General features: G+C 39.5%; 1 protein-coding gene across 1 annotated transcript; it reads left to right on the top strand.

The window, feature by feature from the left end:
* The first annotated feature begins 8,175 nt into the window (after positions 1-8,175).
* LOC5570570 lies at positions 8,176-10,374 on the top strand. Its single transcript, XM_021852254.1, has 3 exons — positions 8,176-8,499; positions 8,645-9,931; positions 9,988-10,374. Exons 1-3 carry the CDS (start codon positions 8,473-8,475, stop codon positions 10,207-10,209), a joined length of 1,536 nt encoding a protein of 511 aa, XP_021707946.1. The 5' UTR covers positions 8,176-8,472; the 3' UTR covers positions 10,210-10,374.
* Positions 10,375-12,524: the final 2,150 nt, after the last annotated feature.

The following is a 12,524-nucleotide window of genomic DNA, read 5'->3' as shown; positions in this document are numbered from 1 at the left end:
TAATTAGGTTTGTCTCAAGTTCGTCGAAAACCAGTGGAGCTCTATAGCTCACAAGCGAGCGCACAAAATTGCGTTTTTGTGTTTCCTTCAGCATTCTTCTATCTTTCAAAAATTTCAGTCAAATATTCAATAATAGTACAGCATGAACACGAGGATGAGCATAAGCATAGATGACCATACAATCGAAGTAGCACAGAGATCTAAAAAGTGGGGCTAGGGATTAGCTTACCATTCTTATTGTGCAAAAATCGAAAGCTCAAATTAAAAGGAAAAATCAATAGCGGTGTCGGCCACGTCCTTACGGTTATCGGAGATGGGAATTAATGTTAGTCAGCCTCCATCTAGCCAACATACTTTTCACATGCAAAAATCACACTAAACTGTGCATAACTTTTTTGTTTTTCGATGGATTTTGTTGAAACTTCCCGAATAACTTTTCTCTTTATGGTCCAGGAAACTTGGGAATATAGTCCAAATGGTTCCAAAGTTATTCCGGATTGTCTTGGGGTACCAAAACTGGTCGCATCATCTATCCAATGGATATCTCACGACCCAGATGAGCTAGAATGTTGGTGTCTTCAGCAAAGTTGTTCAGCAGATCAAAGGCTATCCGGCAGTACCAAAACTAGTTGAGAATGTATTTGCTAGGTGGTGCTAGTAACAAATTTTCTTTAATCTTTTTTATCTCAAGATACTGACGAGCTATAAGGTTGGTGTCTTTGGCAAAGTTGTTGAGCAAACCAAGAGCTATCTGATTGAGAATTTCTCCGCTATGAAGCGTTAGTTACAAATTTTCTTCAATCTTCTATATCTCAAGATCCTAATGAGCTAGAAGGTTGATGTCTTCGGCAAAGTTGTTCAGCAGATCAAGGACTACCTTGCAGTACCAACACTAATTGAGAGTTTATCCGCTAGGTGGTGCTAGTAACAAATTTCCTTCGATCTTTTTTATATATCTCAAGATTCTGATGAGTTAGAAGCAGGGATGCCAAGTCGATTTTTCAAAAGTCTGGAAGATTTTGAAAATTTGTCTGGAAAAAATGTCGTATATGGAGAACCTTATAAATTATTTACAAAACCTTACAAATTCACAAAAAATATTATCTGGATCTTCCAGATTTTTGTAAAATGGAACCTCATAAATCTGGAATATTCCAGACAAATCTGGAAGGTTGGCAACGCTGGTTAGAAGGCTGGTGTCTTCGGCAAAGTTGTTAAGCAGAGAAAGGGCTATTTGGCAACAAAGAATTTATTGAGAATTTATTCGCTATTGGTGGCGAGTGGACGATGGCGGGTGGCTTGACGGCTTAACGGCGGGTGGCCGACTGGATATGGGATTCTCAGCAATGACGGCGGTGGCTTGGAGGTAAGTGGCAGGAGCAGACGATGAGGCACGTGGCGAATGGCTTACTGTGCGGGCAACCACGGATACTCACTGTTGGTGGGTTTCTTTTTTGGAATCTTCTTGGTGGGTTTCTTTTTTGGAATCTTCTGGCAAATAGATGGAGATACGCAGATCTCTTCGTCATTAACAATTAGAGGATGGTGTGTTCTTCTTCTTCTTCTTCTTCTTTCTGGCGTTACGTCCCCACTGGGACAGAGCCTGCTTCTCAGCTTAGTGTTCTTATGAGCACTTCCACAGTTTTTAACTGAGAGCTTACTATGCCAATGACCATTTTTGCATGCGTATATCGTGTGGCAGGTACGAAGATACTTTATGCCCTGGGAAGTCGAGAAAATTTCCAACCCGAAAAGATCCTCGACCGGTGGGATTCGAACCCACGACCCTCAGCATGGTCTTGCTGAATAGCTGCGCGTTTACCGCTACGGCTATCTGGGCCTGGTGTGTCTGATCGCTGAAATTTCCGAAGCTTTCGAGAGGGATCCGTGAAGAAAAACGGCTTCTCTCATTTACGGTTAGCCGTGACGATTTGGAACCGTGCAGGAGAGACCGGTACACTCAAACCGATTCTTGGCGTTCAACAAGCCACTAGGGGTGATGATCGGGACTAAGCAGTCGGTTGGACCAGCGGCTCAATACCAACATTTTTGCGCACCGCTCGTTTTGAATTCCGAGATCACCATCAGAAAGCTGAGGAAAAATTGCGTAGGATAGACTACAAAAACTAGGTGAGCAATTGTATTTACCCTATGAAATGAACGATTTTCTAAATCATGTTCCACGATTTTGACGTATATGGCGAGTGCAATCAATGCAAGCATTATTTTTTGTACAACAAAGAAACAAGTTTTCAATCGTTGGTGGTTTATTCAAGTCGAGCGAAGAATGAGAGTGTTATTTTGAGTGATAAAATCTGGCGGCCATCTTGGATTTTCGACATAAAATTGGAATTCGCCGATTGCCGATGGCGGCCTGATTTCAGCGAGAATTGCTCATATATGTACGAACAACGCTCTTGTTGTGCGGGACCCATAGCTTGCTTAACGAAATAAAAAAAAATCAATTAATCATTTAATCGTTTAAGCAAAAAAAAACAGAAGTATGACAATGCAATTGATGAATTTATTAAAGGATTGTTTTTTGCACTATAAAAACATTGACTTATTCTTTTTAATTTTATCATTTTGAGACGCTTACAAACAATCTGTTCTATGATAACTGACTGATCGCAGTAGGCAGCGCGCGAATGGATGTGTTGAAAATTCATCTGTCACGTTTTCATCGTCTCCGCAAATTATTAGTTTTGGCTGGTGGAACGGCTGGTACAGTGTAAAAAAAAGTGTCTTAAAGCCTAAGCAGAAGGCGAAGATGCATCATCAGCCGAACATCACTCAGGAGCACAGGTCTGGAGTGCCGGACAGCAGATCGGGCTGAGGGCTTGATCGAATGCTCACTCGTTGATGGTGACCAATCTGTCAGGTTTTCCTAAACCGCTGTTTGGTTCTCTAGATTTGTGCTTTAAGGGTTTGAGTTTTGACCTCTCAACCAGAAAAATCGTTTTTTTTTGCGTTGTCATGTAGCCGAAGTTTTAGTTTGCACACGTTCTCAGTGAAATCGAGTTCAAGTTTTAGCGTCGCCGGAGTGATATCTTGCTTTTGTGTACTGTGTAATGTGTAATGTGTAATGTGTAATGTGTAATGTGTAAAGTGTAATGTGTTATGTGTAATGTGTAATGTGTGTAACAGCATGTGTTGTTTAAAGTAGCTACAGATGGATGATTTGAACAATTTGGTGAGCTCGTTTAATGCTTTTGTTTTAATAGGGTCCTAAAGCAACATTTTTTTATTTTTATTTTAGATTTTGTCACACTCACCTTGAGCGTCTGTACTCCATGTTAGGAGTGGCTCACAACAACGTCTGTTCCCCATGTCAGGGGCGGCTGATCATCGTCCGACGGCCAGAGGAGGACTCCAAGCTAAACTGCGCACTATGGTCCTCCGAACATTTAGGGGGAATGGTCCTCCGGAAATCTAAGGGGTTGGTGTCAGGCCCTGCAAGCCAGCCGTAAAAATATCAAGCTATGAATAATCAACGAGAGAATACGAACCGAGACAATCGACGAAGACCACAGCGATGTAAAGGGACGATTGAAAACTCGGTACGCGGAACTGTAAATCTCTCAACTTCATCGGGAGCACACGCATACTCGCCGACGTGCTGAAGAACCGCGGATTCGGCATCGTAGCGTTGCAGGAAGTGTGTTGGAAGGGATCAATGATGCGAACGTTTAGAGGTGACCAGAGCTGCGGCAACACACACGAGCTGGGAACAGCTTTTATAGTGATGGATGATATGCAGAGGCGCGAGTTAGACTTTTTATATGCTGGATGCATAAAAAAATACTTTATTTCTTTTAACTTAAAAACTAACACAGTTCACTATTCAATACTTAACACTAATCTAGCTTTAAGTAGCTAGCCTACCTAACTTCTAGTCTGTTTGGAATGAGAAAGAGGCCTAGCTATTATACAAAAGGTTGGTATGCAAATATCAGCTATTGTGGTTTCCTCTTATCGGTTGTCATGGCTCGCGGTTTTACGATGTCTTCGCATGTTTCCAATTAACGATTCCAATAGCGGTGATATGATACGGTGACCTGATTCTAATGAGTTTGTTGACCGGCGGGTGCTACGATTGTGTCTAGCGCGTGTTTGTCATCTGTTGCTAGGTCCGTCTAAGGCGTGAAGGATGATCGGGTGGTGGCCGATCAATGAGAGAATGTGCAAGTTGAGGCTCAAAAGCCGGTTCTTCAACATCAGCATAATAAACGTGCACAGCCCTTACTCCGTAAGCACTGATGATGATAAAGACGTTTTTTACACGCAGCTCGAACGCGAGTACGACAGCTGCCCAAGCCATGATGTCAAAATCATCATAGGAGATCTAAACGCTCAAGTTGGCCAGGAGGAGGAGTTCAGACCGACAGACAGAATCACAAATCGACCACGTTCTGATTGATGGACGGCACTTCTCCGACATTATCGACGTCAGGACATATCGTGGCGCTAACATCGACTCTGACCACTATCTGGTGATGGTTAAACTGAGCCCAAAACTCTCCGTCGTTGACAACGTACGGTACTGACGGCCGCTCAAACAACCGGATGTAGCAACTGCATACGCGCAGCACCTCGAGGCTGCATTACCGGAAGAGGGTGAGCTGGATGAAGCCCCTCTTGAGGACTGCTGGAGAACAGTGCTGGCAGCCATCAACAATGCAGCTGAGAACAACGTCGGGTACGTGGGACGGAGTCGACGGAACGATTGGTTCGACGAGGAATGTAGATTCTGGAGGAGAAGAATGCAGTGCGGGCGGTCATGCTGCAGCAAGGGACTCGGCAGAACGTGAAGCATTATAGATGGAAACGGGAACAGCAGACCCACCTCCTTCGGGTGAAAAAAAAAACGCCGCCTGGAGAAGACGGAATGCGAGGAGATAGAATATCTGTGCCGATCTCAAGAAACACGTAAGTTTTATCAGAAGCTCAACGCATCCCACAACGGCTGCTTCGTGCCGCGATGTGCAAGGTTAAGGATGGGAGCATTTTGACAAACGAGCGAGAGGTGATCGAAAGGTTGAAGCAGCACTTCGACGAGTACCTGAATGGCGCTGAGAGCACAGGCAATGAAGGACGGAACAACGGAGGAAATGCCTTCGTCAGTACTGCGGGCGTTGGAAACCAACCAGCCCCTACTTTTAAAGAGTTTAAGGATGCCATTCACCAGCTCAAGGACAATAATGCTGCTGTTAAGGATGGTATCGGAGCTGAACTCATAAAGATGGGCCCGGAGAGGCTGGCCATTTGTCTACACCGGCTAATAAGCACAATCTGGGAAATAGATCAGCTACCGGTGGAGTGGAAGAAAGGGGTACTATGCCCCATCTACAAAAAAGGCGACAAGTTATATTCTGAGAAATTTCGAGCGATCACCATTCTAAATGCAACCTACAAAGAATTATCCCAGATCATCTTCCGTATTCTGTCACCTGTAGTAAACGAGTTCGTGGGAAGTTATCAAGCCGGCTTCGTTGACGGCCGATCGACAACGGACCAGATCTTTACTGTACGGCAAATCCTCCAAAAATGTCGGTCCCAACGCATCACCTTTTCATCGATATCAACTCAAATTATTAGGAATTAGGTTGATCCAATCTTCCTTAGCCGAGTGGTTAGAGTCCACGGCTACAAAGCAAAGCCATGCTGAATGTGTCTTGGTTCGATTCTCGGTCGGTCTACGATCTTTTCGCAATGGAAATTTTCTTAACCCGTATAACTGCCCATAAAGGCATAACTGTCCCATATGGAAAACGTAGGCATTGAGAAAATGACAGTCAAAGTTTGAAGCTTGCCTTCTCATACAAATGTTCATAATTTTTTTGTACACTTCCGCATTCAATATTTATTTAGCATAACCGCACATATTTCTAATTTTGCTTCCATTAATCAGCAAAAAATATAAAATTGAAGATATTTTTAGTATTGCTGGTGCTATTGGGGTTCATAGTTCATATAGAGACTGTTATGCCTTTATTTTCCAATATGGGACTACGCGTACATCATATTTTTCCACAATGTTTTCAAACAAAGTGTGTTACATTTCGTGTGCATAGTAAAGTGTATAGTAAAACAAGAATAATGCAATGGAATAAGGTGTTGGTTCGAAAATCAATATGGGGCAGTTATGCTTTTATGGGCATAATATAATATAATAGGCCTGAGTGAAAGCAAAAATTCTAAAACCCTTACCACTCAGCGAATACTTAACGGATTCAAATTTTTTTTTTGTCAGTATACTGGCCCACATATCTAGTTTCTAGAAGTGGCCGGAGGTACTCGCGAATACTCCTATAACCGGAGTTATTGCAATGGGTCACTGGGTCAAGTCGGGTAGAAAAAGGCGATTTTTTGGGACATGTCAAGTTATCATTATTTATTTCCAATGGCATTAGTTATATTTTGCATAAATCATTAAGATCTGATGTTCAACATTAAAAATTGATAGTTCTGAACCATTTAGAGAGTACCAGATGCGGCCACTCGGACTTGATGCCCTGAAGAACCGGCACTAGATTTGTTTGGTGCTAAACCGTTTCAAATCTCTAAAAGTATAGATCGAACATAATAGTTCACTAAAATGCGTTCCCATAAGCATGACACAGATGTGAAGATACAAATTGTGCACTTTATCATAAGTTTGAGGCATCCCGGGGACCCGAAAATGGTCATTAGTAGGTTCAATCAAATGCAGTTGACATAATTATTCAATTTAATCGACTATCAGATGCTGATGCGTTTTTCTTACAACTCCATGATATAGTGGCCACATTATAGCCGATTCTGGAAGTTATGTGTGACTTGAAATTTGTCTACCTCCAGGGGCACAGAAGCACAGAACCCTTTATCACCCGACCTGACCCAGTGATCCACCGCAATAACTCCGGTCACATGAACATTCCCGAGATTCTTTGACAACCTTTGGAAATATGTGATATGTGTACGAGTATACTGACAAAAAATAATTGAAATCCGTTAAGTATTCGCTGAGCGGTGAGAGTTTTAGTAATTTTTCTTTCACTCAGGCCTATACGGGGTAATTTCCCTGGCAAAGATAGCTTCCAGTTAATAACTGTGGAAGTGCTCATTGAACACTAAACTGAGAAGCAGGCTTAGTCCCAATGAGGACATGATACCAAGAAGAAGAAGTTGTACTTGACGAACTTTACTGTAATGTAACAACTTTTCTCCAAGTTTGACAGAGATAAAGTTTTGCTTGATAAATATTATAACATACGTGGAACAGGTAGCGTTATTTTTCAAAGCTGTTATTTAATTTGTCCTTTATTTTGGTGGTTTTTAACTCGTTTGTCTTGTTCATCACTGTGGTAGGGCTTGTAAAATAAGCCCACTGAATAAAAAAATGTTGATTATCTTTTTGAATTTCATACCTATCAAATTACAAATTAAATGTATGTGTAAACAACTTTGATAAAGTTGGATACGTAACATATTCGTAGGCTAAATTCTAAAATTATATAATTATGAAGTAAACTTCATTAAACGTTCCACATGTCTATATAAAAAGTTAAAAAAATTCATTCAGATATTTACAAATTATGAATATTGGTATTTTTTATTTGGCGCCCTTATTTCCAAAATTTTGTCAAATGCATCACGGGTTTTGGCACCCCTGAAGGCTGGCGCCCTTGGTGGGTGCCAACCTGGCCAACCGTACACTACGGCACTAATGAAAGTCAATCGATATTTGTTCAGAAGTATAGTTTATGCTAATACTTTAGATACATAATTGTGTTTGTTTCAACTGAAAGCTCTTTTGCTGGTTTTTTTTTCTATAAATTCTACATTTTATTGCATAAAATCTAACCCACGCTCTCTGATAACATTCGTTCTACTCCTTATACATTAAACTAGAAACAAACGGAAATCAATCGAGTCTCATAAAGGGTAGAAAAGTTAGCAATTTACGATTCACATAAGGTACAAAAAAAACATTTCATGGGAATGGGAAAGCCACGCGTTAAAACCGAATTCAGACCGTTAGTACCCCTCGTTTACCTGATGTTCACTGCTTTTCTGACAGAGCTTGAAAGTATATGTGAGTGTTTCGAACGGTGAACGAAAAGTTGGCACTTTCATGAACATGCGGTTAGGTACTGTCACCGTTACATCTACGCAGCACAGCGATAGGCGTTACCAAACACATCGTGGTACATGAGCGAACTAAATGTCTGTGTTGTTGATTACCTGGTGCACGGTCATGGTCAACTTATCTGTTTTCCCCGGGATTTTGTCTACCAGAGCTGTTTATTTTTGTTTTTGAATACTGACGAAACTATCGCTACTAGTGCATCTTATCGCTCAATCGATCCAGAGACAATTCAGCATGTTTACTATCGGTACCCGTCAAGTCCGTTAGCACCACACGAGTCAGCGCGTAGTGACTTATTTGTTTTTTGACTGTGCTCACGTAAGGTGTTAGTGATCTACCAAATGGAGATCAATAGTTTTCCCAGCGAGGTATGGTATCCCTTGTAAAAGTTTTGGTTTTATTGTGGTTTTCTGTATCATATTCGGTTTAAATCACCACAACAAAACCTAAAATAAATGTTACCTACGATTGTTCATAGCAAAACAAAAACTTTAACCGATTGATTTGTTTTAGGTACTTTGCTGCATATTCGACTTTCTCACATGGAATGATCGTAAGCGTGCCTCTCTGGTATGTCGTCGCTGGAATGGAATCATTAATTCGGACCGCTATCTACGTCATTCAAAATTGGTTCTGTATAACTATACGAAGGTGCAATTCTTCTCAGGAGTTGAAGTCGGTCTAATCAACACCCAACGCAACATTGAATTCCACTCAAGCCCCATGCTCGATACCGACGAACTCCTGTCGACAATTAACGAGGCCTTTCCAAGTGGTGAAGCAGTAGTCGAGTGCATTGATTTATTCCTGAGATCAGATCACGAGCAACTTTGTAACCTAGTGATAGTGAATCTACCAAAGCTAAAACATCTGAAACGTTTAAACATCTTGGCCAACGAAGGTTTCAGAACATTGAACAGAGAGTTGCAAATCGAAAGTGAGACACTGGAGAAATTGAAACTATCGTTTTATCAAAACACACCATGCCATCTTCAAACTCCAAATCTTCGTTCACTGGACTTGGTGATCCGATATCCTAGTGACAGTAATCTGCTACACGCAGTTAGTCAGCAGCTTAAGGAGTTAACGGTTACCTTTCAATCCAAAGACTTGGTTGCACAGTTGTTCTTGTGTAGCTTCGGTAACCTGGAAAAGCTGAACATTTCTATTGAGAATGATAAATATCTACCATATACTGTTTCGCGCACATTGGTGAGCAGTTGGCATGAAATAAAAGTGTTCATTGATTCAATACGAGGACTGAAAAAGCTGGAAGTAGTCGACAAATGCAATATGTTACGGCACAACTATCTAAATGTGTTTACGTACGCGGAAAACTTAGAGTATCTCTCTGTAAATTACATTATACTAGACTGGACAATTGTTGAATTTGTTTCCAAATTCAAAGATCTTCGTTACCTAAATCTACGAGGATGTTCAACTGCAGGAGAACCTATTCTTTTGGATTTACCTCACCTCGAAGAGCTCCAGATGCCTTATAAACATTACGCCACGTTACCATGTACAAATCTCCGCAATCTGACGACCCTTTCTTACAGTAGCTCGCAAAAGAACCACGCTCAATTCATACATCAAATCGCCAAAACTTTTACGAACCTACGGACCTTAAATCTATTGAATTTCGACTACGAATTATCATCAAATTCGTTCGAATTTCTAGATCATCTAACACTCCTTAAAACATTGACTATTCGTGATATGTCTGTATCGAATGAACTATTCTTAAAATGCCCTGCACTCTCGACATTACAGAAGCTTGAACTTAGGACAATTGTGACGGTAAGTTTATAATAATAAGTAACATTAGTGGATAATTAACATTGTCGATTTTCCAGGAAATCTCATTGCTGGACTGTTTTCCGGATAAGTTCAGACATCTGTACAAGTTGGACATCAACAATTGCTTCTTCTACATCTTCACGACCGATGAATCGAAAACATCGATTACGTTTGGGCGACTGAGGACGCTAATGCCCCGCTGTCGGATATCAACGATTGACTCGACCGTATTCACCAATGAGCAATATGACCAGAACCCAATCTACATTCCGGGTTGAAGAGCAAATATGTGTTTTAAATTAAAAGATTTTATATTCATATTTTATTTCTGTACGTTCTAAAGCTGCTGTAAGGATGTCCTGTTGTTCAGTTTAATGAATAGCTGATTTTATATGCTCGTGATAATATGTTTAAGTGAATTCTAGAATAGACGAAAAATTGGCTGACAGTGATAAGAAATAGCCTAATATTAAAAGTCACTCAAATAAATTACTTTGAATATAAAACGTTCTTTACATTTTTTTTTGCACAAAATAATCTAATCCATTCGAAATCGAATCCCGCCTATCATAACGGTGTATCTTTAATAATCGATTCCTTTTCCGTTAATAACTTGATCCGTCCCATGTTTTTGGGTGTTATTTTTGTTTCAGTAGGACGTTTTCATCGTAATTTTTCAATGTAATGGGCAATACATTTGCAACTATTCAAACTAAGTTATTATTAGGCCGATTTGAATGCAATTTTCACAGCACTTTATATATACAGTCAACTCTCCCTAACTCGATATTGAAGGGACCATCGAGTTAGGGAGATGTCGAGTTACAGAACACAAAACCAGTACAACTGCGACCCAAGGAACTATCGAGGTAGCCATGAAAACAAGCTTTACTATGGTTCTCTAACTCGATATCGAGTAAGAGAAAGTTAACTGTAACTTGAATTTCAACATATATTTTTCAATGTTTTTTCTTGGACCAGTTCAAAAGCAAGCTAAGTAAGTTTTCCACAAAGTCCAATAATTGACATAATTTGATAAAATGAAGGAATAGTTTCATGGTATTGTCAGTCAAGTTGTTGATTACGAAGATATGATAAAGTATGTTGAGAACACGTTTTTGTAGTTCTTTTAGATTTTGAGAAAAAAATATAATTTTTCGTTGGACTTCAGTAAAATTGTTATAACTTTTGAAAACCACTCCAAAATAAATGCCAAAGTTCAAGTAATATCTAACCATTGTGTATGGAAAATCGAAATAAATTTCAAATGTTATATCCAATACTGTACATCGTTATGATACTGAACGAGAGAATTAAATATATATACTTTCAGTGCACCAGTACTCACTGTTCGCAGAAATGAACCAGTTTCGGCCTTAATATTCTCATAATAGTCAATAACTTAGGCATATTGATGGATATAATTTGAAAGGAATTTCGCTCAAACTTCCTGTAAACGCTCAAATAGTACTATATACGCAATAGTACTTCTTTAGACCATAAAACATAAATGAATCCTTTAGTTCAGCATGTGGTATTGAACCTTATATTTAAGAACTTTAGATGGAAGTACTGGCTTGAAAATGTGTTTAATCAATTAGTGATCAGTTCAATAGGTATCTTTCGATCTTAACATGGTTGTGAAAACATGATGCAAAAGATCAAATAGAGCCATTTTGTGATGGCAAACTTTTGAAATTTGAAAAAAGCTTTCAAAAAAATAGAAGGAACGTATAATACAGCTATAATTCACATATGCTATTTCACGATTGAACTACTTACCAGGAAAACAAACCAGGAATTAACTGTCTAATACCCAAATTTTTATTTTCGGTCTAAATATCATTTTTTGTTATCTAAAATCGTTCTAAACACGTTTTGGGCAATGATTTATTTTTATTCGCATATTTGTGAATTTTGATTTTTGACTTTTATATTTGTTTTATTTTTGAACATCCCTATCCTTTTTTTCTTGAAGCCTTTTCTGGTTATTGATTTTTGGCAATTATACAAATTTAAGTTTTCACGGTACTTTTAAAAATATTAAATTTTAATTTTTTTTCTGGCATTATTTTTATTTTCCGTGTAATTAACGGGGAAACAAGTTCGAAATTATTTTAATGCCACCAAGCTCTTCTTCTGTGGTGATAGGTTGATTGTAGAAAAATATAAAAGGTTTGATTTTCTTATATTACACGTTAAATGAACCCCAGGCATTTGTAGGTTATATAGGAATACACTTTTTCAAACAATTTTCAAAAATACAAAAAAGTTTCAAAAGTCATTAAAAACTTTCTTTATATGCATGTTATAAGTCAAGGTTAAAGCCAAAAATAAATACATTTTGATTTCGAAGGCCAATCGCGTCCAGTCACCATGAACGTTAAGTGCCATCAAGTCCTCCTCAACTGCAAAAAGCCATCGTGTGCGCGGTCTACCACGAAGTCGATGGCCTCGTTCGGGTTCTCTGTTGAATATTATTTTTGCTTGCCGTTTTTCCGGCATACGGGCAACGTGACCAGCCCAACGCAGCCTGACGTGTTTTAGGCAGCGTCCATTTATTACGTAACGCTAAAATTGGAAATTTTCGACC

The sequence above is a fragment of the Aedes aegypti genome, chromosome 3 (genome assembly GCF_002204515.2).
Source record: "Aedes aegypti strain LVP_AGWG chromosome 3, AaegL5.0 Primary Assembly, whole genome shotgun sequence".
Lineage (NCBI taxonomy): Eukaryota > Metazoa > Arthropoda > Insecta > Diptera > Culicidae > Aedes > Aedes aegypti.
This window is presented reverse-complemented; position numbering and strand designations above follow the sequence as displayed.

Excerpts from the sequence above, each read along its gene's own strand:
- LOC5570570 (XM_021852254.1), top strand. The coding sequence starts at position 8,473 with ATGGAGATCAATAGTTTTCCCAGCGAG. Across the intron at positions 8,500-8,644 it reads TCAATAGTTTTCCCAGCGAG|GTACTTTGCTGCATATTCGA; the intron begins GTATGGTATCCC and ends GATTTGTTTTAG. Across the intron at positions 9,932-9,987 it reads AACTTAGGACAATTGTGACG|GAAATCTCATTGCTGGACTG; the intron begins GTAAGTTTATAA and ends TCGATTTTCCAG.